Genomic DNA, 24242 nt, shown 5'->3' with positions numbered 1-24242 from the left:
GACTGATTCTTGGGATGGTGGGACTGACGTAGGAGGAAAGATTGAGTCAGTTAGGATTGTATTCACCGGAGTGAGGCGGGAAATCTCAAACTATAAAATTCCAATGGGACTAGACAGGATAGATGCAATAAGGATGTTCCCAATGGCAGGGTAGTTCAGAACTAGAGTCATAATAGAAAAATATGGGGTGAACCTGTTGGAACCAAGATGAGGAGAAATTTCTTCACCCAGAGAGTGGTCAGTCTGTGGAATTCACTACCACAAAAAGCAGCTGAAGGCAATACATTGTATGTATTCAAGGAGGAGTTAGATATAGCACTCGAGGCAAAGAGGATCAAAGGATAAGGGTGAAAGCAGGAAGTTTACTGAGTTGGATGATCAGCTATGATCATAATGAGTGGTGGAGCAGGTTCAAAGGGCTGAATGGCCTACTCCTATCTTTTAATGTTTTGATGTTATCCTCCAGGCCCCTGCTGACCAGGGGACATGGAGAGGGCTGCAGGATAACAGAAACATAAAAAACATACTTCTGTAGACTTTCAATTCTCACCCCACTTCAAAATGACAGCCTGCAAACTCATCGGTGCTGTCACTGCCAGTCCAGAACCCAGTAAGAAGTCTGACCACACCAAGTTTAAGTCCAACTGATTTATTTGATAGTAAACCTTTCCAGGTTTCCCCCCAGTCAGGTGTCACCCTAGTCCAACACCAGCATCTCCACATCATGAACCCAGAACCCCAGCCAGTCTGCATGGATGGCAGCCAGATCTGGGCTAACAGGAGGCTGAGCAGTGGTTCCCAGCCCTGTTACTGGGTTTCCAGGCACCTCCTCCCTCTTTTTTTGCTTTCAGCTTTTCTCCACTGAAACATTGAGCAGAAGATGGCCAATCCAGCCCTTTGAGCCTGCTCCATCATTCATCACAATAATGGCTCCTCATCCAACTCAATAGCCTAATCCCACTCCCCCCCCACCTCAAGTGCTATATCCAGCCACATCTTGAATACATTCAATATTTGGCAACAACTACTTCCTCTGATAATAAATTCCACAGACTCACCACTCTTTGGGCTAAGAAATGTCTCATCTCCGTCATAAATGGTCTATCCTGAATCCTCAGACTTTGACCCCCATTCTGGAACATTCTTCCTACATCTCCCCTGTCTAGTCCTGTTTTGAGTTTTAAAGTCTCAATGAGATCCCCCCGCTTATTCATCTGAACCCCGGTGAAAACAATCCTAACCTAGTCAATCTCTCCTCATACATCAGTCCTGCCATTCCCAGAATCAGCCTGGAAAACCTTCACTGCACTCCCTCGAGAGCAAGAACATCCTTCCTCAGAAAAGGAGACCAAAAGTGCATACAATATTCTAGGTGTGACCTCACCACGTCTGACTCTTCTGAACGAAATTGGTAATGGGGCAGTCAAAGATCTCCGCCATACTGGCAGGGGAACTGGCCAGAATAATAACTCCACTTCCTCAAATCACCAGATTTCTTCCCTCCTGCCCTTGTAACTCCTCCAATCATAGATTCAGTCTCAGGTGGAGCAACAAAGACAGGACACAGGGTGCCCGTGATTGGAGGAGCTAGAGCGGCCATTTTTTTATTCATTCATGGGCGTCGCTGGCTGGCCAGCAGATATTGCCCAACCCTAGCTGCCTGAGGACATTTAAGAATCAACCACATGGCTTTGGAGTCACATATAGGTCAGACCAGGCAAGGACAGCAGACTTCCTTCCCTAAAGGATATTAGTGAACTAGATGGGTTCTTACGATGATCGACAATGGTTTTATGGCCATCAGGAGATTCTTAATTCCAGATTTTTGTTTTATTGAATTCAAATTCCACCATCGCCTACCCTATAGGGGAGACAAAATTGCTGATTGGAGATAAGGACAGAAAATAGTGGAAAATCTAAGCAGGTCTGACATCTGCAGTCTGGATGGCCCTTCAGGGCTCTGATGAAGGGTCATCCAGACTTGAAACGTTGGCTCTATTCTCTCTCCACAGATGTTGTCAGACCTGCTGAGATTTTCCAGCATTTTCTGTTTTTGTTTCAGATTCCAGCATCTGCAGTGCTTTGCTTTTATCTCGGATTGGAGATCTGTTCCTCACAGATTCTGTCTCTCCCTTGCTCATTCCAATCAAGCTGCAATGTTTACCCACTCTCATTGAGACACCTGCAGCTGTTCAACCTGATTTGGACTATGGAGGAACCATAGTGTAAGGTAATATATACTGAGACAATCTTTCCTGAAATTGTTCCTCAGTCTTTGACTTTCCCTACCTGAAGTTGAGTAAATTCACCCAGTTCCCTACCGTATGTTTTGAACGTTGGTCTAAGATTGACCCGTTTATTTTTCTCCAGTCTGAAGCAGAATCTATCACTGTCTCCTAGCCAACTTCCCATCAATGCAGCCGCTGTTCCCTTAAGGGTTAAATATTGCTAACGACGTGATGTCAGGAAGTGGGGTGTGATCTAGAGTACATACCGCATTCCAAGCCTCTGGGTCATTTCTAAACAGGGTGCTAGTCAATTCAACAGACAGTCGCTTCCTGTAATCCTGAGGCTTGTCTTCCGATATCCGGAACAGCACCGCTGCAGCGTAGGTGGCTACGGAGCAGAGAGAAAGAGAGTCAGTAACTCATCAGGGGAGTGTTCAAACACAATGTTAGTGTACCTTTAAGAAAGTTTTTTTTAAAATCATGGTTTCTGCAGCTCTCAGCCTCAGCTGATTTCAATGCTGCCAGGTTGGCTACCAGATGTCGTCTTATTGCTCCTTAAGCAGCTTGGACAGGAGTTGTTTGTTTTTACTTCTGGATTTTTTATAACTCTGCATTGTTAGGAGGGAAAAAACTGATGGCAGATCAGGTGACAGGAGTTCATCTTCAGTTCTGAGTTATAGTTCAGTTTTTAGAAGGGGCAGTCAGCTGAAAACGAAGTGTTTTCTCTGTCCCTGTTTATTTTGGAAATTCTGCTGGGTATCTGAAAGCAAGGTCTTACCTTCCTGCAGTAAAAACTCTGCAGTTGGTGGCTTTACCAGAGTGTCTCTCCCTGGGGTTCTGAAAGGTTGCTTCAACTTCAAACTGTTCTGAGTAAATCCAGAGAACTATAGGCTTAAACCAAAGGACTCAATATCCAATGTCACAGAATTCCTACAGGGCAGGACACCACCATTCGGCTCATCAAGCCTGCACCGACCACAATCCATTCCAGGCCCTATCCCATAACCCCACTTATTTACCCTGCTAATCCCCCTGACACCAAGGTGCAATTTAGCATGGCCAATCCACCTGACCCACACATCTTTAGACTGTGGGAGAAAACCAGAACACCCTGGGGAAACGCACCCAGATATGGGGAGAACGTGCAAACTCCTCACAGACAGTAACCTGAGGCCAGAATTGAACCCAGGTCCCTGGCACTATGAGGTAGCAGTGCTAACCACCCTTCAGTGAGCATTAATCTTTGCTGTGTTGAACTTGTTTAAAGGGTTTTGTCAATGGAAGGTTTTGGTTTTGATTGGAATACATTAGATATATTTAAGGGTTATACACTATAGTGGTCATTTTGGTTTCTTGTTTGTAATTGATAAAAGTTCTTGCTAACTTTCTCCCGATGCATGCTAACTACATTCTTAAATAAACTTTGACAAAAGCTCCCTAGTGGGTCATTTGAATCATATCTGAAGTGAAACCTATCATGCTTATCCGAGCCAAATTCAAGATGTGAAAGTTATGACCCAGGCTGGCTTCTTACTGAAACCGTAACAGAAATTTAAAATCTGCAGCCTCAGACTGAGCATGCCCAGACAGGACGAGACGGAGACACCACAGGTCACAAGTTCATAATCTTTACAGCATACAAATAACAGATTCAAGTCCGTGTTTATACTCCACATGAACCTTTGCCAGCCCCCCTTCATTTAGCTCTCACCATAACTGGTCGGTTTCGCCCTCATTTTTAATCAATTGCTCAGGGGTTCAGAACTCATTCGACTTTTCCGGTTTAGGAATTGACTGTCCAGTATGAGATCTATTGAATTTTATTTACGAATTTGCTTAATCCCTCCTGTGGCATGACATCGTAAAACCCCAACTGACCTTTTTGTCCTGTCCAAAGGCACTGGGGCTAAGTTTAGTTCCTCTCCTGTCCTTCCTCACTGCAGTCCTACTGGCACTCCCCTAACAGCACCCCATTTCCATCCCACAGGTGACAGTAGGTGTCACCAGGAGAATGTCCATCACTTACCGATACCCTCGTTCATGGAGTGCAGCATCTCAGTGAGGGGCGCTGTCGCTCCCTCTCGATCTATTATCTCTGCTGCCTCCCTGTCCTGTGCGAGTTCACAAAGGACACCAGCTGCAACACGCTGGATGTTTTCAACAGGAGAGTACAGGAGCTGAAGGGAGAAAAACATGTAGCAGTGTCACTGGATTGCATGGAAATCCAAATATAAACTCCCTTATTGAGTGACAATGATTTCACACTTTCAAAGTATAATTTCATTTCTGAAATAAGTCTTCCTCACCCTTGTCCTTGTTGGACATAGTTTCGCACATGCCTAATCATGCTAGTATCTCATTCCAGTCTACATTATCTAGTTTGTTTTACTGCGGGCTGAGGGTGGAGTCAGGAAACACATTGCCTTCAACCCGAGCCCACAGAGCTTCCTTCCAGTGAGATTCAAGGGAAAACAACTGACAATACATGTAAAGCAAGAGTTAATCATAATCTCCTGGCCTCGTCCAATTTTATACTGCTACTGCATTATTGTTTCCAGTTAAGCTGAAGTACAAGTCAATGTAAATTATCCTGGGGCCAGTAACCTTGTAACCGTGCTAAGTAGTAACAACAGGCTTAGAGATAGAAGCTGAATAATTTTCTAACAGGATGGAGAGGAACAATTCCACAGGGGGAAGCATGAAAATTTATTTGATATTACATCATACCAAAGTTAAAATCAAAGTTTCGCTTGGTAGAAGAGTGCTTATATTCAACAAGAATAAATTGATTGATTAGATAGGGTGCAATGAATGCAAGAAGTAATTTAAGTAACAATAAACAGTTATTGATAAGGGATAAATCTACTAAACTACATCTTCATATGAGGAGTTTAATTTTTATATAACAAAATGTAGAATTCTGAGAATTGCTACTTGTAGGAGGATGGGAGATTGTCCAGTCCCTGCCCACATATCAGATAGACTTCACATGCTATGAAGCATTTTGTGATGAATATGGAAGTTGATATGCAAATGGGCAGCACAGCAGCACAGTGGTTAGCACTGCTACCTCTTTGCGCCGCGGACTCAGTTTCTCCCTGTGTCTACATGGGTTTCCGCCTCCACACCAAAGATGTGCAGGTTAGGTGGACTGTCAGGCTAAGTTGTCCTTCAGTGCCCAAAGATGTGCAAGATAGGTGGATTAGCGAGGTTACAGGCATAGGGTCTGGGCAAGTTACTCTGGAAGATAGTCAGTATAGACTCAATGGGCTGAATCGCCTGTTTCTGCCTATAAGGATTCTATGATTAATGGCATGTTTTTTCCTTTCAATCACATTCCATGTCCCGTTTGAAAGGAAACAGGAGTTGCTGTTTTAATAGGCGTTGCTGCTTACCTGGACAAATAGTGGGATTGTGTTGAGATGAGTGATCTCAGCCCTGTTAATGTGATCCCGAGCAAGAATGTGCAGCGCTCCTGTGCAGCCTTCCACAATCTCATCCATTCGTACTCCATCCTGATGGGTCACAGATTAATACAGATACAGTGAATCACTGGCATCCACCATGCATGCAGGGTGTTTTTTGTCATCATTTGTTTATTGCAACTCTTGCCCCAGGTGGATTGTACCTGGAATCACCTTTTTTTTTTACCTACCATGTATTGCTGCTGTCCACCTCCAGACGCTTGTAGTTGTGTTTCATGGTGAGCTTTCACAAGGAGATGGACAAGTCGGGGAATGACACCATTTTCCCGGAGAGGAGCATGATTAGATGGGCACAATGCCAAGTTACGGACAAGACCAACAGTAGCCTGGCAGGTGTGAGCAGGCAGGGAGAGAGAAAGCAGAAAAGAAATTAAATGAAAATTTAATACAGATTCCATCATTCTGAAGGCACGCGTGGAGCAACAGCATAGAACCATAGTAACACTGCAGCTCAGGAGGTCATTCAGCCCATCTTGTCCATATCAACCCAAGGACAATCAGGTGCCCTTTCTAATCCCATTTCCTGCATTCTACCCATAGTCCGGTGGATTATAGCACTTAAGGTGCAGATCCAGGTAGATTTTAAAAGAGAGTTTAGGGTCCCTTTAGGTGGTAAAGGTGGGTACAACTACAACATTTAAAAGGCATTTAGACAGGTATATGAATAGGAAAGGTTGAGAGGGATATGGGTCAAATGCGACTAGTTCAGTTTCGGAAACGTGGTCGGCATGAAGTTTAGGCCGATAGGTCTGTTTCCGCGCTGTATATCTCAACTTTGCCTCCACCACCCACTCGGAGAGCGAATTCCGGATGTCCACTATCCTCTGTAAAAAAGTTCTTCCTCGTATCCCCTCTACACCTACTGCCACTTATCTACGTGCCCTGATTCTAGAATTCTCACTAAAGGAAACAATTTGATCCTGCCCAGTCTATCTCTGCTTAATTTTGTACACCTCTATTAAGTCACCCCTCAGCCTTCTTTGTTCCAAAGGAAAACAGGCACTTGTTATTGCTTTGCAATCTGGCAAAATGACGACCTCAGGCTGTCCAATATCTACAGGAATCTGAGGAGGGCCTCACAGGGTAGATGCTGAGAGATTGTTTCTGCTGCTCACAGAACATAAATCACGGGGGGCACAGACTCAGGCTAAGGGGCAGATCATTTATGACAGAGGTGAGGAACAATTACTTCTCTCAAGGGGTTGTGATCCTTTGGAATTGTCTCCCCAGAATGTTGTGGATGCTCCATTGTTGAATATATTTAAGGCTGGAACAGAGACAGAGTTTTGGTGTCTCAGGGAATTAAGGGACAGAAGTGGGCAGGAAAGTGGAGTTGAAGTCTACGAATAATGGCACTGAATGGTGGAGCAGACTCGATGGGCTGTATGTCTACTCCTGGTCCTCCTTGTGTTTTTAATCTATCCTCCCATGTTGGAGTGGGGGCTCAGCTGGTCATGTGGCCAAATGCAGACCCCCAACCTCCTCCCCCAGCTGGTAAGCTGAATTCATACTGAGCACATCCAGATTTCTGATCACCCTGCATGTAACATACATGGTTCGGGCAGCACGGTAGTACAGTGGTTAGCACTGCTGCTTCACAGCTCCAGGGACCTAGGTTCGATTCCCAGCTCTGTGTGGAGTTTGCACATTCTCCTTGTGTCTGCGTGGGTTTCCTCCAGATTCCTCCCACAATCCAAAGATGTGCGGGTTAGGTTGACTGGCCATGGTAAAAAAATTGCCCCTTAGTGTCCTGAGATGTGTAGGTTAGAGGACCAGTGGGTAAAATATGTAGGGATATGGGGGTAGGGCCTGGATGGAATTGTGTTCAGTGCAGTCTTGATGGGCCGAAGGGCCTCTTTCTGCACTGTAGGGTTCTATGATTCTATGATCATTTAAAAACCTTTTCTTCTCGGGATATGGGTGCCCGGTCAATTTATTTTCCACCATCTACCCACGGGAAAAAAGGTCAACTCCTAGGGCAAAATCCTGGAACTCCCTCCCTAACAACATTGTGTGTGTTCCCACACCAGATGGACCACAGCAGTTCAAGGCAGCAGCTCACCACTACCTTGTCAGCAGCAGTTCGGACTGGTCTGTAGCCAGCAATGCTCACAACCAGAGAATACATTTTAAAATACAGGGCTGGAGGCACACGTGAGACTGACATTGGGTGACAGGTACTTTCCCTCAAGGACATTGTGCGTGTTTTATAATAATTTGGCTGATTCGTTCAATTCAGTTTCTCAATCTTCACCAGAGGGATATGAACTCTTTAACTATTGTGTGTCCAATAGAAACCCACTTGCATGCCAAATATACATTCACATCTCAAACTGCCTCAGTTCTGCAACCTCAGCTCACACTGCAACCAAGAGGGCCATCTATCTGCCTAGCACATCACCCCCCTCCCAACCTTCCCTTCACTCCCTCCCCAGCCCCAACCCCATCACACCACACTGAATAAGTGCCACCAACCCCCAAATACAAAGCAGCCCCTGGTATCAGAGCCACAGCTGCTAAAATCATGGTTCCCTTGGCATTGAGCACAAATTTACCTTGATCAGAGGCCAGTGGAAGGGCTGATTGAGAAGTTTGACCACAGCAGGCATGCCATAATTGAAACGCACTTTGTTCTGGGCAATCTCAGCCTCTGGGTGCCTGCTGGTAAGGTGCCGGAGAGCACAGACTGCTGGCTCAGTGATGTCCTCCTTCTCACCCGCTCTCAGTACGGTGTGGACCAGGGCCTCAATTCCATCCACCTGACACACCACCATCTTGTTCCTTGCATTGTTGCAGGTGAGATTAGAGAGGATGCCAGTGGCACAAGTCAACACATTAATGTCATCTGAAGGTAGAAGCTGGACCAGTGTGGTGAGAAGAGTATCTAACCCCTCCTGCAGACAAGAATATATCTTACATTAGTGATAATACAATTCACATCTTCATAAAACTTACCCATTAAATTAAAATCGGTCATTTAGCCGACCCATCTGTTCCCATTCCATCAACCTCATCTCCGCCTTTGATTCAGTAGGAAGTCTTACAACACCAGGTTAAAGTCCAGTTGAACTTTAACCTGGTGTTGAGAGACTTCTTACTTTGTCCAACCCAGTCCAATGCTGGCATCTCCACATCTCAGCCTTTGATTGATTTGCGCAGGAAGCTAGATGGGTTGTATGGCTCCCCCTGTACGTTTTTGAGTGCAGATTTCCTTTCTCTCCCCTTTAAGAGCAATTAGGGATGGACCATAATGCTGATCTAACCAGCAACGTCCGCAACCTATGAATTAATTTTAAGAAGTTTAAGTTTAGTTGCCACAATCCTGTTCGCGTACACTGAGGGAGAATTTAGCACGGCCAATGCACCCTAACCAGCACATCTTTCAGACTGTGGGAAAAACCGGAGCACGCGGAGGAAACCCAACAAGGGAAGAACATGCAGATGCTGCACTGACAGTGACCCAAGCCAGGAATTGAATCCAGGTCCATGGGACTGTGAGGCAGCAGTGCTAACCACTGTGCCACCTATCCCCCTCAAGAAAAACTCTCATGTCTTCATCAAGTTCCTGATGAGAGCACCTAGCCTATTTTTCGACCCTGACTTCCTGTGGTACTGAGTTTGACATTCCGACCCCTCACTGGGAAAGAACGTTTCTCATTTCCCTACTAGATTTATCAATGACCACAGTTTTGCTAAAAGTGGAAATGTTTTCTCAACATTTATCCTGTCTTACCTATTCAGAAGTTGCCTGCAAGTCCTGCTGTCAAGAGTTTCTGCAGTAGAGTCTTACTCACATGGACCACAGATTTCAACACTGCCTACAACATTCCACCAGCTTGCAGGAAAGCGAAGGAGATATTTTAATCTTCTCTTCACACTTGAAGTCTCACTCTGCACCAACTCAAACACCAGAGCCCCAATACCTGTCCAGCAAGGCACTGCCCCCAATTCTCCAGGACTCAGCTTAACATTCAATTACAACTACCATGAATGCAATACGAAGCCTGGTTTACATGAAGTCCCCATTGTGAACTTGTATTCCAAGTTTACTATCTTACCCTTCAATTTTCATCCAGCCACCCCATGACCCAGTTACCTTCCCCTTTCACATGACAGCTGCAACTCCAACACAACATTTGAGAAACAAGTTGGTTTCAGCATCCACAGTTAGAACTTAGAGTGCAGATGAACAGAGACCCAAATTCCTCAAAGTGCGAACATTAATGGATACAAAGACCAAGGCATTCATAGAGAGGAAGTGTACAAGAGCTAATGGAATTATACAAAACAGACTTAGCTAGACTTTTGTTAGGATAGGTATGGGTTAGTCTCAGTAATGGTGATCTGCAACTCCCACCAACTGATGTAAAAACACATCTGGAGAAAAAGCTAGTGTAACTATACACGGTACCCATTATAGAAAGGACATTAAATTCAGAGTGAGATTCCCACAGTGAGAAACTAAGGGACACAGTTTAGATACTTCCTCCTTTGTTTAATCATGGGATTTGGGTGTTGCTGACAAGGTTAGCATTTATTGCCCATCCCTAATTGCCCTTGAACAGCGTGACTTGCAAGGCCATTTCAGAGGGCAGTTTAAGTGTTAACCACATTGCTGAGAGTCTGGAACCATTACAACAGTGGCTACACTGCTCAGGTGCAATGCCACAGTTAGTGAGCCTCACCTGTTTCGTTGCTGCATCAGAGAGATTCCTGAGTGTCCACAAGCAGTTCTGAACCAGTCTGGGGCTGGAACTGCCCAGGTGAGAGCCCAGTGCCTGCATCCCACCTGTCCAATAAAAGAAACTCAATTCAGTGAGACAGAGTTAGCATGCGCGAGGTCTGGAACTCTGACAGCAACAGCTGAACTTGTGCAGCCTGTTGAATCACTTGTTGAGTGATCCAACAGAACATCTCAGTGCAGAACAGTTCTTCATCTTCTGTGACCATGGAAACCTACAATTCAGTGCAATGTTCCCTCGCCAAAACAATAGCAACACAACTGAGCTTGCATCGAACTTACAGCACAGCAACAGGCCACTTGGCCCAACTCATCTGTGCTAGTGTTTGCTCCACCCAAGTTTCTTCTCACCCATTTTCAAATCACTCCATCTATATATTTTCCTGTTCCATCCTATCCAGCTTCCCTTTGTATGTACCATAACCTCTGGGAGTGAGTTCCACATTCTGAATAAAGTAGTTTCTCCTGAATTCCTGATTGGATTTACTTTACTATCTTAAACTGATTAACCCTAATTCTGGACTTCCCAACTCTGCCCCCATGCTCGCCAGAAATATCTTCTCTACATCAACACTATCAAAAACCTTCATGTTGTCCTAGAAGCTATAGGCTAGTGTGTGTTCATTACCCATCACTGGAGCTTAATGTCGAGATACCCCTTCCCATGAATAAATATTTATCAGGTAAGATCCCTGGCTCAATGAGGTGATGCACAGTCTGTGTGGTACTAAGACAAGAGTCAAAATCAGCAAGGAAATTATTCCTTTCTCTGCTCATTACGGCCACCCAGTGCTCCCGTGCCAAAGTACAGGCATGAGAGATATAACACTACTGTGCTCGACTGCTTCAGGCCTCAGAGTGGGAGCAAAGAGTGGTCAACATTCTTAGAATATCCACCTTTACCCCTTTGTGAGGGTTTGTAGCTCCATAAATGAGATGGGGGGGGAAGTCAGTGTTCTAGTTAGAAGAGTCACCAAATCTGGTTATACTGTATTTCATCATGACATCTTCAGGAATTAAGGGTTATGGGGAACAAGCTGGTAAGTGGAATTGATTCACTTCAGATCTGCCATGATCTTATTGAATGGCACGGCAGGCTCGAGGGGCTAGATGGCCTACTCCTGCTCCTATTTCTTATGTTCTTATATCCTTATGTTCCAACTGCCTTGCCCTTGGCTGCCCAATGTGCCACTGTGACAATTGGTTAATAATGGTGGCCAAAATACCTAGAATCCTCAGTTCTTGAAACACCCCTACATAGTTTTAATGGAAATTCTGTGCACTAGAGTCACATTCAACCTCATGCTGCAAATGCAACCGGCAAAACAAAACAAATTATTTCAAGGATATCCAGGTAGATTAAGCAGAGATCCTGAAAGCAGTTAATTCAAGTCAGGATATGTACAGCACAGGAATCTGATCAGGAGATAAAGAATAATCAGAACAGGGTGGGATAGGGAGGAGGCACACAGTTACCAGCTTCCACAATGGCAGGCTTGTTGCTGGGGCAGACAGACAGAACTTTCAGCACACGGCTTGTGGTCCAGAGTAATTTCTCGTAATTGTAGGTCCTCATGATATGAACAAGAGCATCAGGGCCTCCATTGGCCAGAATAATCAGCTACAAAAACAAAACAATCTCTAGTTACAGACTTCCACTTGACAAGCCACATGCTAACAGCCACAATCTAAACCAAAAAGGACAAACCCAAAACAACAGCCTATAGTCAAATCCACTCAACGTGTATACTCCATCCCCCACAATTAAAATGAATATTCCAGTTTAATCATAGAATAAAACAGCAATAACTGAACCCCACAACGATATAGAATCCCTATAATGCCATTTGGCCCATCAAGCCTGCACCAACAATCCCACCGCGGTTTATCCCAGTAGCCCCACGTATTTACCCTGCTAATACTCCTGACACTAAGTCAATTAACAATCGCCAATCAACCTGCATACCTTTGGAATGTGGGAAAAACTGGAGCACTGGAGGAAACCCATGCAAACATGGGGAAAACATGCAAATTCCACACAGACAGTGGCCTGAGGCCAGAACTGAACTTGGGTCCCTGGCGCTATGAGGCAACTGTGCTAACCAGTGTGCCACTGTGCTGCCCAGCCATGGCTCAATGACTAACACTCCCATTTTGGAGCCAGAGGTTGTGGGTTTAGGGCCAACTCCAGAGTCTCGAGTCTGGAGCAGTACAGAGGGCAGTACAGAGGGAGTGCTGCACTGAAGGCGTCATCTTTCACTTGAGGCCTCAAAGTGAGGCCCCATCTGTCTTCTGAGGTGGATATAAACCAGTCATTATTCTTTGGCACAAGAGTACAATGGGGAAGGCGGCTCATCCATGGCTAACAGGGGAAATCAGGGACGGTGTTGAAGACAAAGAGGAGCTTATACATTGGCCTGAATAAGAAGCAAACCTGAGGATTGCGAGAAATTTTAAATCCAGCAGAGGAAGACAAAGGGTTTAAATTTGGAAGGGGAAAATAGAAGCTTGCAGAAAACTGACTGCAAAAGCTTCTACAGATGTGTGAAAAAAGACTGAAGACAAACGTACATCCCTTCAAGTCAGAATCAGGTGAATTCATAATGGGCAAGAGATGGCAGACCAGCTGATCAAATACTTTGGAGTGGTCTTTACTAAGGAGGAGACAAATAAACCTCCAGAAATACTATCGGACAGAGGGTCTAGCATGGAGGAGGAACTGAAGGAAATCCTTATTAGTCAGAAAATTGTATTGGAGAAATTGCTGAGATTAAAACCTGATAAGTTTCCAGGGCCTGATGCTCTGCATCCCAGGATATTCAAGGAAGAAGTGGCTCTAGAAATACTGGACGCATTGGTGATCATTTTCCAGCATTCTATAGACTCTGGAAGAGTTCCAGTGGATCAGAGGGAAGATAATGTAAGCCTATTTTTTAGAAAGGAGGGAGAGAGAAAATCTAGAATTATAGACCGGTTAAGCCTGACATCGGTAGTGGGGAAAAATTAATGATGTAATAACTCAGCATTTGAAAAAGAGTGACAGGGTCGGTCCAAGTCAGCATGGATTCACTGAAGGGAAATCGTGCTTGACAAATCTTGTGGAATTTTTTTAAGGATGTGACCAATACAGTGGACAAGGGTGAACCAGTGGATGTTGAGTATTTGGACTTTCAAAAGGCTTTTGACAAGATCTGACACAGATTAGTGAGCAAAATTAAAGCTCATAGTATTGGGAGTGATGTACTGACATTGATAGAGGGACGGCTGGCAGGAAGCAGAGACTGGGAATAAATGGTTCCTTTTCAATGTGGCAGGCAGTGACTAGTGGGGTACTGCAGGGTTCAGTGTTGGGACTCCAGCCTTTCACAATATCCAATAATGATTTGGATGAATGAATTGAATGCAGTGTCTCCAAATTTGCAGACAACAGTAAGCTGGGTGGCAGTGTGTGCTGTGAGGTGGATGCCATGAAGGTGCAGGGTGACTTGGACAGGCTGCATGAGTGGGCAAATATTATATAATGTGGATAAATGTGAGGGTATCCACTTTCGTGGCAAAAACAGGAAGGAAGATTGTCTGATGGTGACAGTTTAGGTAAAAGGGAAATGCAACCATGATCTGGGTGTCATGGTGGAACAGTCACTGAAAGTTGGCATGCAGTGAGGGTAAAGCAGATAGTGAGAAAACCTAATGGCATGCTGACCTTCATAGCAAGAGGATTTGAGTATCGGAGTAAGGATGTCTTGCTGCAGTTATACAGAGCCTTTGTGAGACCACACTGAGTGGTGCGCACAGCTTTGATCTCCTAGTCTGAGGAAGGACATTCTTGCATTGAGGAAGTCCAGCAAAGGTTCACCAGACTGGAATGATGGGACTGACATGAGAGACTGGATCGACTGGACTTGTACTCACTGGAATTTGGAAGAACGAGGGGGGATCTCAGAAACATAAAATCCTGATGGGACTGGACAGGCTGGATGCAGGAAAAATGTTCCTGATGTTGGGGAGTTGCAGAGCCAGGGGTCACAGTCTTAGAATAAGGGGTAAGCCATTTAGAACTGAGACGAGGGAGAACTTCTTCACTCAGTTGTGAACCTGTGGAATCCTCTACCATAGAAAGCTGTTGGGGCCAGTTTGTTAGATCGTTCAAGAGGGACCTAGATGTGGCCCTTGTGGCTAACTGAATCAATGGAGAGAAAGCGGGAGTGGGGTACTGAAAGTGCATGATCAGCCATGATCATTTTGAATGGTAGTATAGGTTCGAAGGGCCGAATGGCCTACTCCCTGCAACTATTTTCTATGTTTCCACATTTTCTCTTCATGCTTTCACTTTTAGACTCTGCTGCACCAATATCAAGGTCAGACCTTGAGAACTGTACAAGCCACCAGGAAGATGCCCAACCCCATCACTAAAAATTGAGAGGGGGGGGGGGGGGGGGGGGGGGGGCAGCGGCGCGGCAGCTTGACGATCATCCCAATCTACCTTCGTTCTGCAGCCCCCCCCTCCGCCCAAGGTCCACCAGACATCCATCCCCACAGCGTGCTTACCTTGCTCTCTTGGTTACCATAAGCCAGCAGTTGTAGGCAATCTGTGGTGATGGCAAGGAACTTCACATTGTTCTTTTTTAGCAGAGGAACCATTTTCTGGAGCCCATCAGCCAAACGGACCGCCATCTTTGCCCCTTCTTGGTGCAGGAGCAGGTTGTGGAGGGTCGTAATAGCATAAAACAAGATGGACTCGACAGGAGAGCTGGTAAACAAACAGACATCAGTAAACAACAAAATCTACAAATAGGTGAAAGTACAAAGTTTAGAAGGCTATTAAAAAAGCATAGGGGAGCCTTGGTTTTATAAATAGAGGAATAGAGTGCAAAACAAGTTATTTTAAACCTTTATAAACATTAGTTAGGCCTCAGCTGGAGTAATTTAGAACACTTAATTGTAAACATCACATATTAAGAAAGATGTCAAGGCCATGGTGAGATTCACTCAAATGTTACCAGAGCTTCAGCTAAGGTAGAGAGAGACTGCAGCACAGTGGCAGTGATTAGCAGGGAGGGATTCCATGATTGAGACTAGAGAAGCTGGGATTGTTCTCAGAGCAGAGAAAAATAAAAGATATTCAAAATCCTGAACAGTTTTGATTTACTGTTTCCAGGAAACAATGTACCAGAGGAATACTGACTTGAAGTGATTGGCAAAACAGCACAAAACCGAGACAGCCAGAAGCAGATTCAAGATCTCCTAAAAGGGAACTGGAAAACGACTTGAAGGCAAAACATTTTACAGGCCTGTGGGGAAGGAATAGCAGGGAAAGCTAATTAAATAACTAATTAAATAGCAGAGACACGATGGGCTGAACAAGCTCCTTCTGTGCTGCATCATAGTGCGATCCTATGAAATCTCCCATTTCTTCTCAAAGTTGATGACTCTGGATACATTTCCTTGGATACCAGGGAACCTCCACCCCAGTAACGAGATTGTTTTAAATTATGGGCAAGATTCATAATCACTTCTAAAGGGCTGGAGAAACTAAAACAGAATATAAAATTCTTATATTACACTGTGGGATTTGAACTGAATCCTTGGGTCAGTACAAGACTGTAAATTAGGTAGCTGCAATAGGCTGACCAAAGTGTGCAGTTAAAATTCTGAAGCAAGACCAAGGATCTTCAACTCAACGCACTGGTACAAAGAGGAGCTTGGTATGGGTGAGAAGGAGGAAAGGATACTGAACTAGGTACAGTTTGTACACAAGTTCATCCTTTACACAGAATCCTGAGGTATCTTAAGAAGCTTCAAGCGTCCAATGTAAGCATTGCAATGCCCAGCTCCATGCCATGGCTCAAGAAGAGAGCATTTGAAGGCACTCACTTCCCAGAGAGAAAGTTATGACCTGTACACACTTAATACCCTGTGCCCCCTGCTCTGCATTAGGTCAGCAATACCTCATTTAAAATTTTCATCTTTTCAAATCCCTTAATGGCTTCCCCTCTCGCTTACTCTTCACATTCCCTTCTCTACAGCCTCCCGAAATCTGTGCAACTCAAATCTGACTTTGATTTTCTCCAATTTCCTCTGCCCTATCACTGCAGGCAACAGCCATGCCTAGGAATTCACACCGTTAATCTCTCAGCCTCCCAGCTCTCACTTTCCTTAAAACCCATCACTTAAATTAAGTTACTGATTTAGATCACCTGTCTTCTGATGTGAATTCAGTTTTCTGGTCACCTGTCTTCTGATGTAAATTTGTCAATGTTTTGTCCAATGCTACTCCTATGAAGCACTTTGGAACATTGTACGCCCACAGATGTACAACACCTCAATATAGTACAATGAAAACTCAAGCCAGTTGCACGATTGATGAATACCGGACCGAGAACGAGCATTTCATTCAGAATAAAATCACGGGACTCAAGAGCACAAGATGAAGGAACTAAAACTCTGAATTAAAAGTCAAGAATCACATTGATGTAATAGAATACTGCAGATAGTGCCAAAGATCTTTGAATCTGGCAAACACTTCCAAAAGCACGGGTCAACATTTTTTATATTTGTTCATAGATGTGGGCATGGCTGGTTAATCCAGCATTTATTGCCCATCACTAATTGCCCTCAAGAGGGTTGTGGTGAGCTGCCTTCTTGAACCACAGCAGTACATGTGGTGTAAGCACTCCATAGGAAGGGAGTTCCAGAATTTTGACACACACAGTGAAGGAACAGCGATTTAGCTGCAAGATAGAATTGAGAGAGATTTGGAGAGGAACTTGCAGCGAGTGGTGTTCCTATACATCTGCTGCCCTCCTCCTGCTAAGTGATTGGGAAGGTGCTACCCAAGGAGCTTTGATGAGTTCCTGCCGTGCATCTTAAGAACATAAGAACATAAGAAATAGGAGGAGTAGGCCATCTAGCCCTTCGAGCCTGCCCCGCCATTCAATAAGATCATGGCTGATCTGTCGTGGCTCAGTTCCACTTTCCCGCCCTCTCCCCATAACCCTTAATCCCCTCTCTTATCAAGAACCCATCAACCCGCTTCTTAAAAATATTTAGCGAGGCAGCCTCCACCACTTCAACGGGCAGAGAATTCCAGAGATTCACCACCATCTTGTGAATGGTATACATGGCTGACATTGTTCATCAGTGGTGAAGCAAGTGAATATTTGTGGAAGGGGTGCCTATCAGCAGGCTGTTTGTCCTGGATGATGTCAAGCCTTTTGAATGTTGCAGCTGCAGTTATCCAAGCAAGTGGGGAGTGTTCCATCAAACTCCTGACTATGGACAGGCTTTGGGAAGTCAGGAAGTGAGTTAACCTCCAATGAATTTCCAGTTGACCTGACCTGGTAGCCACAGTATTTATATGTCTATTCAGTTCAGTATCTGGTCAATGTCCCCAGTATTGATGGCAGGAGATTCCCTAGGATATTGATGGCAGGTTTGGTTTCACTTTTGGAAATTACCATGGATGTTAGTTCTGTTGCACGTAAGCTCGTACCGCCGCGAATTTAGGCTTCTCATGTCCTGTAGCTTTCACCAGAATGGTTTTCTAAACTTTACATTTCACAGGTCAAATGCTGGGCATATCGAAATTCATATCTTTCATCCATGTTACCAATGTGGTGTAGCGGGTATTTTACCACCGTCTGATGCATTCATTACTGGAAACTGCAGGGTCTTTTGGTAGTTTGTAAGTAATCTTTGTCTCCTGCCACAACACTAGACATTTTCATTCCACAAAGCAGCTACACCAACTGGCTCTGAAATTTTTGTTGTACTCAGGCTTTGATTGTCACCAGAAATGCTGCATATACGTAGTGAACCAAAGTAAGATTTCTACTAGGACCCCTGATTTTCAAGATTGGGCCAGTGACTGATCCCTGTGCTCAGTGATTCCTTCAGGTGGATTCCTCCTTCTCCTACTTTGGCATCCTTTATTACAAATGCCTTCACTGCAGCAGAGTTACTTGACGAGTTGTGACTTTTCGCTTGAAATCAGCTCTATCCATCATTCATTTGGAAGACTGGTCTCTCTGCATCATTCACCACACTGTGACAGCATGTCTAAAGCTCTTATGCATCTTTGCAACATAGCTCATTTCACTGCTTCATCCATTGGGCCTAGTTAAGGCACCAACAAGTAAAAACTCCATTTGTTTGGTTGTAAAGGTTGGGGGGGGGGGGGGGGGGGGGGGGGGCAGGGTGGTTGTATGCAAAAACATGATTTTTGGCAGAAATTGATAAATGGGGTCATCTTGTACACTCGATAATATAGCTGAGTGAATTGTTGACAACAGAATAAATAAGGTTGGAAAACTCCTCCAACTTTCAACTGAAGATCAATGTACATTAGAGGAAAAATTGCAGGCGAAGAAATCAGGATGTATTTGATTAAACCGATAAGAGATCTGGCTCTTACAGCCCACTGATATACTTTACCGCTGAACCAAGAATCCCTTCTCATATTCCGTAGGCTCACTCAACTGAAATGCTTTGGACACAAAACTGGCCAGTTTGTCATCACCAGTATCTGGGAGAAGAATGTTTGTTTAGCACAGAGATTTCACATGTAGCTGAGGCACTGACTAACCAGTGTAGGAAAATACTTGACTTTACCATCAGAACTAGATGAATGTGCAAACTTGCCCGGCAGTCCAATAGGCAGTTTAGGAGAAATCTTTAACCTAGAAAATGGAAGTCACTCCCAAAATGATTGGGAGAGACAAATAGCATAGACAGGGTGGAATGGTGGCACAGTGGTTAGCACTAGAGACCCGGGTTCAATGCCAGCCTCAGGCCACTTTGCACGTGGAGTTTGTACGTTCTTCCAGTGTCTGCGTGGGTTTCATCTGGGTGCTCAGATTTCCTCCCACAGCCCAAAAATACGGGGTTAGGTTGATTGGCCATGCAAATTGCCCCTTAGTGTCTGGGGGTCAAAGGGGTAAATATGTGGTGTTAGGGGAATAAGGTCTGGGTGGGATTGTGATCTGTGTAGGCTCGATGGGGCGAATTGTCCTCCTTTTGCACTGTAGGGATTCTATGATTCTAAGATACATTTCAAAAAAGGCTCGATAAACACACAAAGAAAGGAATATGTTGGTAGGAAATGAAGGATGGGGGGGGTTTGTGTGAAGTATAAACAATGACAAACACGAACAGTAAATGCTACATAAAGTGCACAGTCTGATACTAGAGGTTCAACACGGGATTACGGAGAATGCACGAGGAACGGACACTGATGGTTTGGCATGATATTCCTATTTCATTGCACAAATAATTGAAGTTATATTCTTTTAATTCAAGATATATTTTAGTTTCAGAAACTGTTTCCCAAATCAACTGAATAACAGACTTAATCCACATTTTCAGTCTTCTCATTACTACCATTAGCTTTCCAGGCAGCTGATTTAAATGTTGCTCTTTGCAAAATTCATATTAGCTGACATTTGGGTGGATCAAGGTAGCCAAGCCCCGGTCACAGGCAGAGATGCAGGAAATAACGGATGCACGATAGGACTGAGGGAGTCAGGAATTCTTGGATTGAAGGAGCCACATTTCTTGTCCTTCTCCATTTAACCTAAAAATAGCCAGATTTTTTCTGGTATAATCTTGCCTCTAATGTACACTGCTCTTCAACTGAAATCAGTTCCATCACACCAGTACCCCCTCCCACTATATACTGACCCCTCTCTACTCCACCTTCACAAAATCCCGTGGATTTGATGAGACAAAAGATGTTTATAAAGCTCTGTTGTCCACCCTCAGGCAGTATCGGGAGCTCAGAGGCGAGAGTGACATGACACTGAAATGAACAGGTCCGTGTGACAGATTCAGACAGTGGAAAAACAGCAGGATCACATTTAGTCACGTGCACACTCACCAGTCTAGTCCCACAACTGACGACAGTCACTTGTACACCAATAAATAGAAATGCTTTTGAGGAGAGTACGTGGGTTGCGGGAGAAGCAGCAATACAGGAAATAAATTCAAGCAGAGAAATGAGATACCAGCTACAGCTAAAACATACCTCAACATCCTGACCAACGCAGGGATTCCGCCTGATTTGAATATGGCTAGCATGCCATCACGGTGGTGAGAAAAGTTGTGCAAGATGCCAGCTGCATGGCGTGCGGTTTCTATGTCACTGGTATTCTGCATGGTGCGGACAACGGCAGCAACCATCTGGGGTGACTGTTCGAGGGCACGGCATGAAGCATCTTTCTTTGACAGCTGATTAACTATCATGGTCGCCTTGCTGACTATAACCTACACCATAAAGTGGAGAAACAAGGGTTAATATTCTCTTGCTAGCAGTGACAGCAGTTTACTGAAGAGGACAGAGGTATTTTCCAGCAGCCCTGCTGATAATGACCCTGTCCAGTGTGGAACAGATGCACAACTCCACAGCCACCGTTTATACCGTTCATTTTACAAAGCAGAACATGCCAGAGGGCATAAATTAGACAAATTGACACTGACTCACATAGTAAATAGTCTCACAACACCAGGTTAAAGTCCAACAGGTTTATTTGGTAGCACGAGCTTTTGGAGCGCTGCTCCTTCATCAGGCAAATGCCTGATGGGCGAGTGGGTGAGTGAGAGGCACTCACCTGATGAAGGAGCAGCGCTCCAAAAGCTTGTACTACCAAATAAACCTGTTGGACTTTAACCTGGTTTTGTGAGGCTACTTACTGTGCCTACCCCAGTCCATAACTCCACATCATGAGTCACATAGATGATACTGAGCAGGTGCTGATGATAGAGTACCAGAGGAGGAACTGCAGTTGGATGGCACAGTGAAAATATGAGCAAGAAGTTGCAGGGGGACATTGACAGATTCAGAGTGGGGAAAAACTATGGCTAATGGAAATCGATACAGCCACAGTGGTGTCATCCACTTTGAACCTCAAAGGTGGTTTCTAAATGGTAAGAAACTTGGAGAAGAGGAGATCTTGGGATCAAAACAAATGTCACCAAAACTAGTGGGCAAGCACAAAATATTCTAAAAGGTTATTGAAATATTGGCCTTGATTTCAAGTATCTGGAAATACAAAGGATCAAAGCTGTGGTAAAGTGAAATAAAATTTTTGTTAGCTTTCATCTGATATAACTGTATACTCTGGGCCACTACATCTCAGCAATGACGTATCTGTCTGAAGGTGCAGCACTGTTTCACCAGGGCTGAATTTTAAGGACATTAGAATTAGTTAGAGAGATCAAGGGGTGACCCAGCTGAGGTGATGAATAAAGGAATGGAAAAGGTAGATAGAGAGAAACTATTTCCTCTGATGGGGGTTGGAGGACAAGGGGGCATAACCTTAAAACCTTGGCCAGGACATTCATGGGTGATGTCAGGAAGCACTTTTTCACATAAAGGGAAGTTGAAATCTGGAAAACTCCCCCCAAAAGAGTTGTCACAGGCACAGATCAACTGGAAATTTCAAAAGAGAGGCAGATATATTTTGGTTGGGTGACATAAACAAGATCTATGTTTAAAAATCAGCCAAAACCTAACTCAATGATGGAATCAAGAATAGAGAGGCTGAATAGTCTCTTCCTGTTCCTATGTACTCTGCTAAGATACTCTACCTGATCCTCATCGTTGAGTAGTTTGGTGAGTTCAGGAATGGCGCGAGTCGCAAGCTCTGCATCATCTTGATAATTGATGAGCTGGACAATGGCAGCTTTCAGCATCTGGGAAGATTCCGACAGTTTCTGCACATTCGTCTCCTGACCGGGATCTATCTGGGTGGATGGGATACGGGTGCCACTCTCCAGAGTTTCTGGGAACATGGCTGCACGCACACGCTGCCCACGAGTAGAGGCCATTTCTTCCATATCTGTAGATTTTAGAATAGGTTGCATGATGAAACATGTACCTGCTTCAGTTACCCAGGACACACAGATCAGAGTATCCCCTCCTCTGTATTTATACCGTGCCTTTAACATAGCAAAACAACCCAAAGCTCCTTACCCAAGTATAAATCGGACAGAAAACGGGCTCCAAGCCACATATGATAAATGATCCAAAGCTTGATCAAAAAGATAGGTTTAATGAGTGCCTTTTAAAAAGGATAGGTGGATAAAAGTTAGAATCCCAGAACTCAGGATCTGGCCAGCTGTCAACAGCAGAGCCATTGCTAAAATCAACAATGCGCAAGATGCCAGGACAGGGCATAGGGTATAAAAATTGGCGTCTGATGTTACAGCTGTACAGAACATTGGTTAGGCCACATTTGGTGTACTGCGTCCAGTTCTGGTCGCCACACAACCAAAAGGACGAGGAGGCTTTGAAGGGAGTACAGAAAAAGGTTTACCAGGAAGTTGCCTGGTATGGAAGGTCTTAACTATGAGGAGAGATTGGGTAAACTGGGGTTGTTCTCCCTGGAAAGACGTAGAATGAGGTGAGACCTAATAGAGGCGTATAAAACTATGAAGGGCATAGATAGGGTGAACAGCGGGAAGCTTTTTCCCAGGTCGGGGGTGATGATCACAAGGGGTCCCAGGCTCAAGGTGAATGGGGTGAGGTTTAACTCAGATATCAGAGGGACGTATTTTACAGAGGGTGGTGGGGGTCTGGAATGCACTGCCAAGCAGGGTGGTGGAGGCAGACAAGCTGGGATCGTGTAAGACATATCTGCATAGTCACATGAGCAGACTGGGAATGGAGGGATACAAACGAATGGTCTAGTTGGACCAATGTGCGGCGCAGGCTTAGAGGACTGAAAGGCCTGTTTCCATGCTATATTGTTCTTTGACTGGAGGAGTGCAGAGGTCAAAGGGTTTTAAGGCTGGATGAGATCAGGGGTGCGGGGGCGTGGGGGGAGCAAGAGCGAGGCAAGACCATTGAGGAATAACTGAGATAACTGAATTGGACAGAACAATGACATGCAATTGAACTTGAAGTGATACCGGTATTACCCAGAAATAAAGTAGACATTCCATCACCTAGCAACTCAACCTCCCATTACATCTCATGCCACATTTTGTACTCATTTTGTTTGCTTCCTTGCATTACAAGGTGGCAGATGGGCATGTGGGCTGAGGTCTCTGCCACCCTTCTCTGCCCAACAGCACTATCAAATGCCTCACCACTGCCACAATATCTCTACTTCCACACACCATAGTGTCAATGATTCCATTGAGCCCAAGTTCATCCAATTCCACCATCAGCTCTACAATCAAGTTATTGCAGCTCTCAGGAACTGACTGACTGGCATTGGACAGACTGAATCCAACGGGATATGGCACAGCCCCATTCACTCCACAGCTATCTGCACCAGAATTAGAAGTATTGATGTCAACAAAAATCTCTATTGGGTAGTGCACACAAGGTCAGGACTTCTTCCACTATGTGAAGGTCACCAAGCACAACAGCTTTCAGAGAATTTGGGTCACTCACAAAGCTTGCATTAAAGATTAGTATCAGCATCTGGAACCATGCACTCATCCTCGTAAAAGATATCCCAATCTCAAAAATAGCAAATCTAAATCTCAACCCACAAAGCAATACAGCCTCCCATCCATTGACTGTCTACACTTCCCACTGCCCCGTCAAAGCAGCCAGCATAATTAAGGACCCCACGCACCCCGGACATTCTCTCTTCCACCCTCTTTCTTCGGAAAAAAGATACTAAAGTCTGAGGTCACGTACCAACCGACTCAAAAACAGCTTCTTCTCTGCTGCTGTCAGACTTTTGAACGGACTTACCTCGCATTAAGTTGATCTTTCTCTACACCTTAGCTATGACTGTAACACTACATTCTGCACTCTCTCCTTTCCTTCTCTATGAA

The 24242-nt window shown here is 44.7% G+C and overlaps 1 protein-coding gene across 4 annotated transcripts in view; it reads right to left on the bottom strand.

Moving 5' to 3' along the window:
• Positions 1 to 24242, bottom strand: part of LOC145359267 (junction plakoglobin-like) — a 67756-nt gene that overhangs the window by 4704 nt on the left and 38810 nt on the right. For all 4 annotated transcript variants that reach the window (XM_080213796.1, XM_080213795.1, XM_080213797.1 and 1 more), the window contains 10 exons: positions 22038 to 22288; positions 20476 to 20714; positions 15003 to 15204; positions 11931 to 12075; positions 10399 to 10502; positions 8269 to 8607; positions 5884 to 6039; positions 5624 to 5743; positions 4255 to 4405; positions 2495 to 2616 (listed from right to left, as the gene is read on the bottom strand). In XM_080213796.1, the coding sequence (XP_080069922.1) occupies positions 2495 to 2616; positions 4255 to 4405; positions 5624 to 5743; positions 5884 to 6039; positions 8269 to 8607; positions 10399 to 10502; positions 11931 to 12075; positions 15003 to 15204; positions 20476 to 20714; positions 22038 to 22288 (1829 nt within the window). The remainder of the gene's footprint in view (positions 1 to 2494; positions 2617 to 4254; positions 4406 to 5623; positions 5744 to 5883; positions 6040 to 8268; positions 8608 to 10398; positions 10503 to 11930; positions 12076 to 15002; positions 15205 to 20475; positions 20715 to 22037; positions 22289 to 24242) is intronic.

Source organism: Carcharhinus amblyrhynchos, chromosome 27 (genome assembly GCF_965287045.1).
Source record: "Carcharhinus amblyrhynchos chromosome 27, sCarAmb.v2.hapA, whole genome shotgun sequence".
Taxonomy (NCBI): domain Eukaryota; kingdom Metazoa; phylum Chordata; class Chondrichthyes; order Carcharhiniformes; family Carcharhinidae; genus Carcharhinus; species Carcharhinus amblyrhynchos.
The sequence above is the reverse complement of the archived record's forward strand: the minus strand, read 5'-3'. Positions and strand labels throughout refer to the sequence as shown.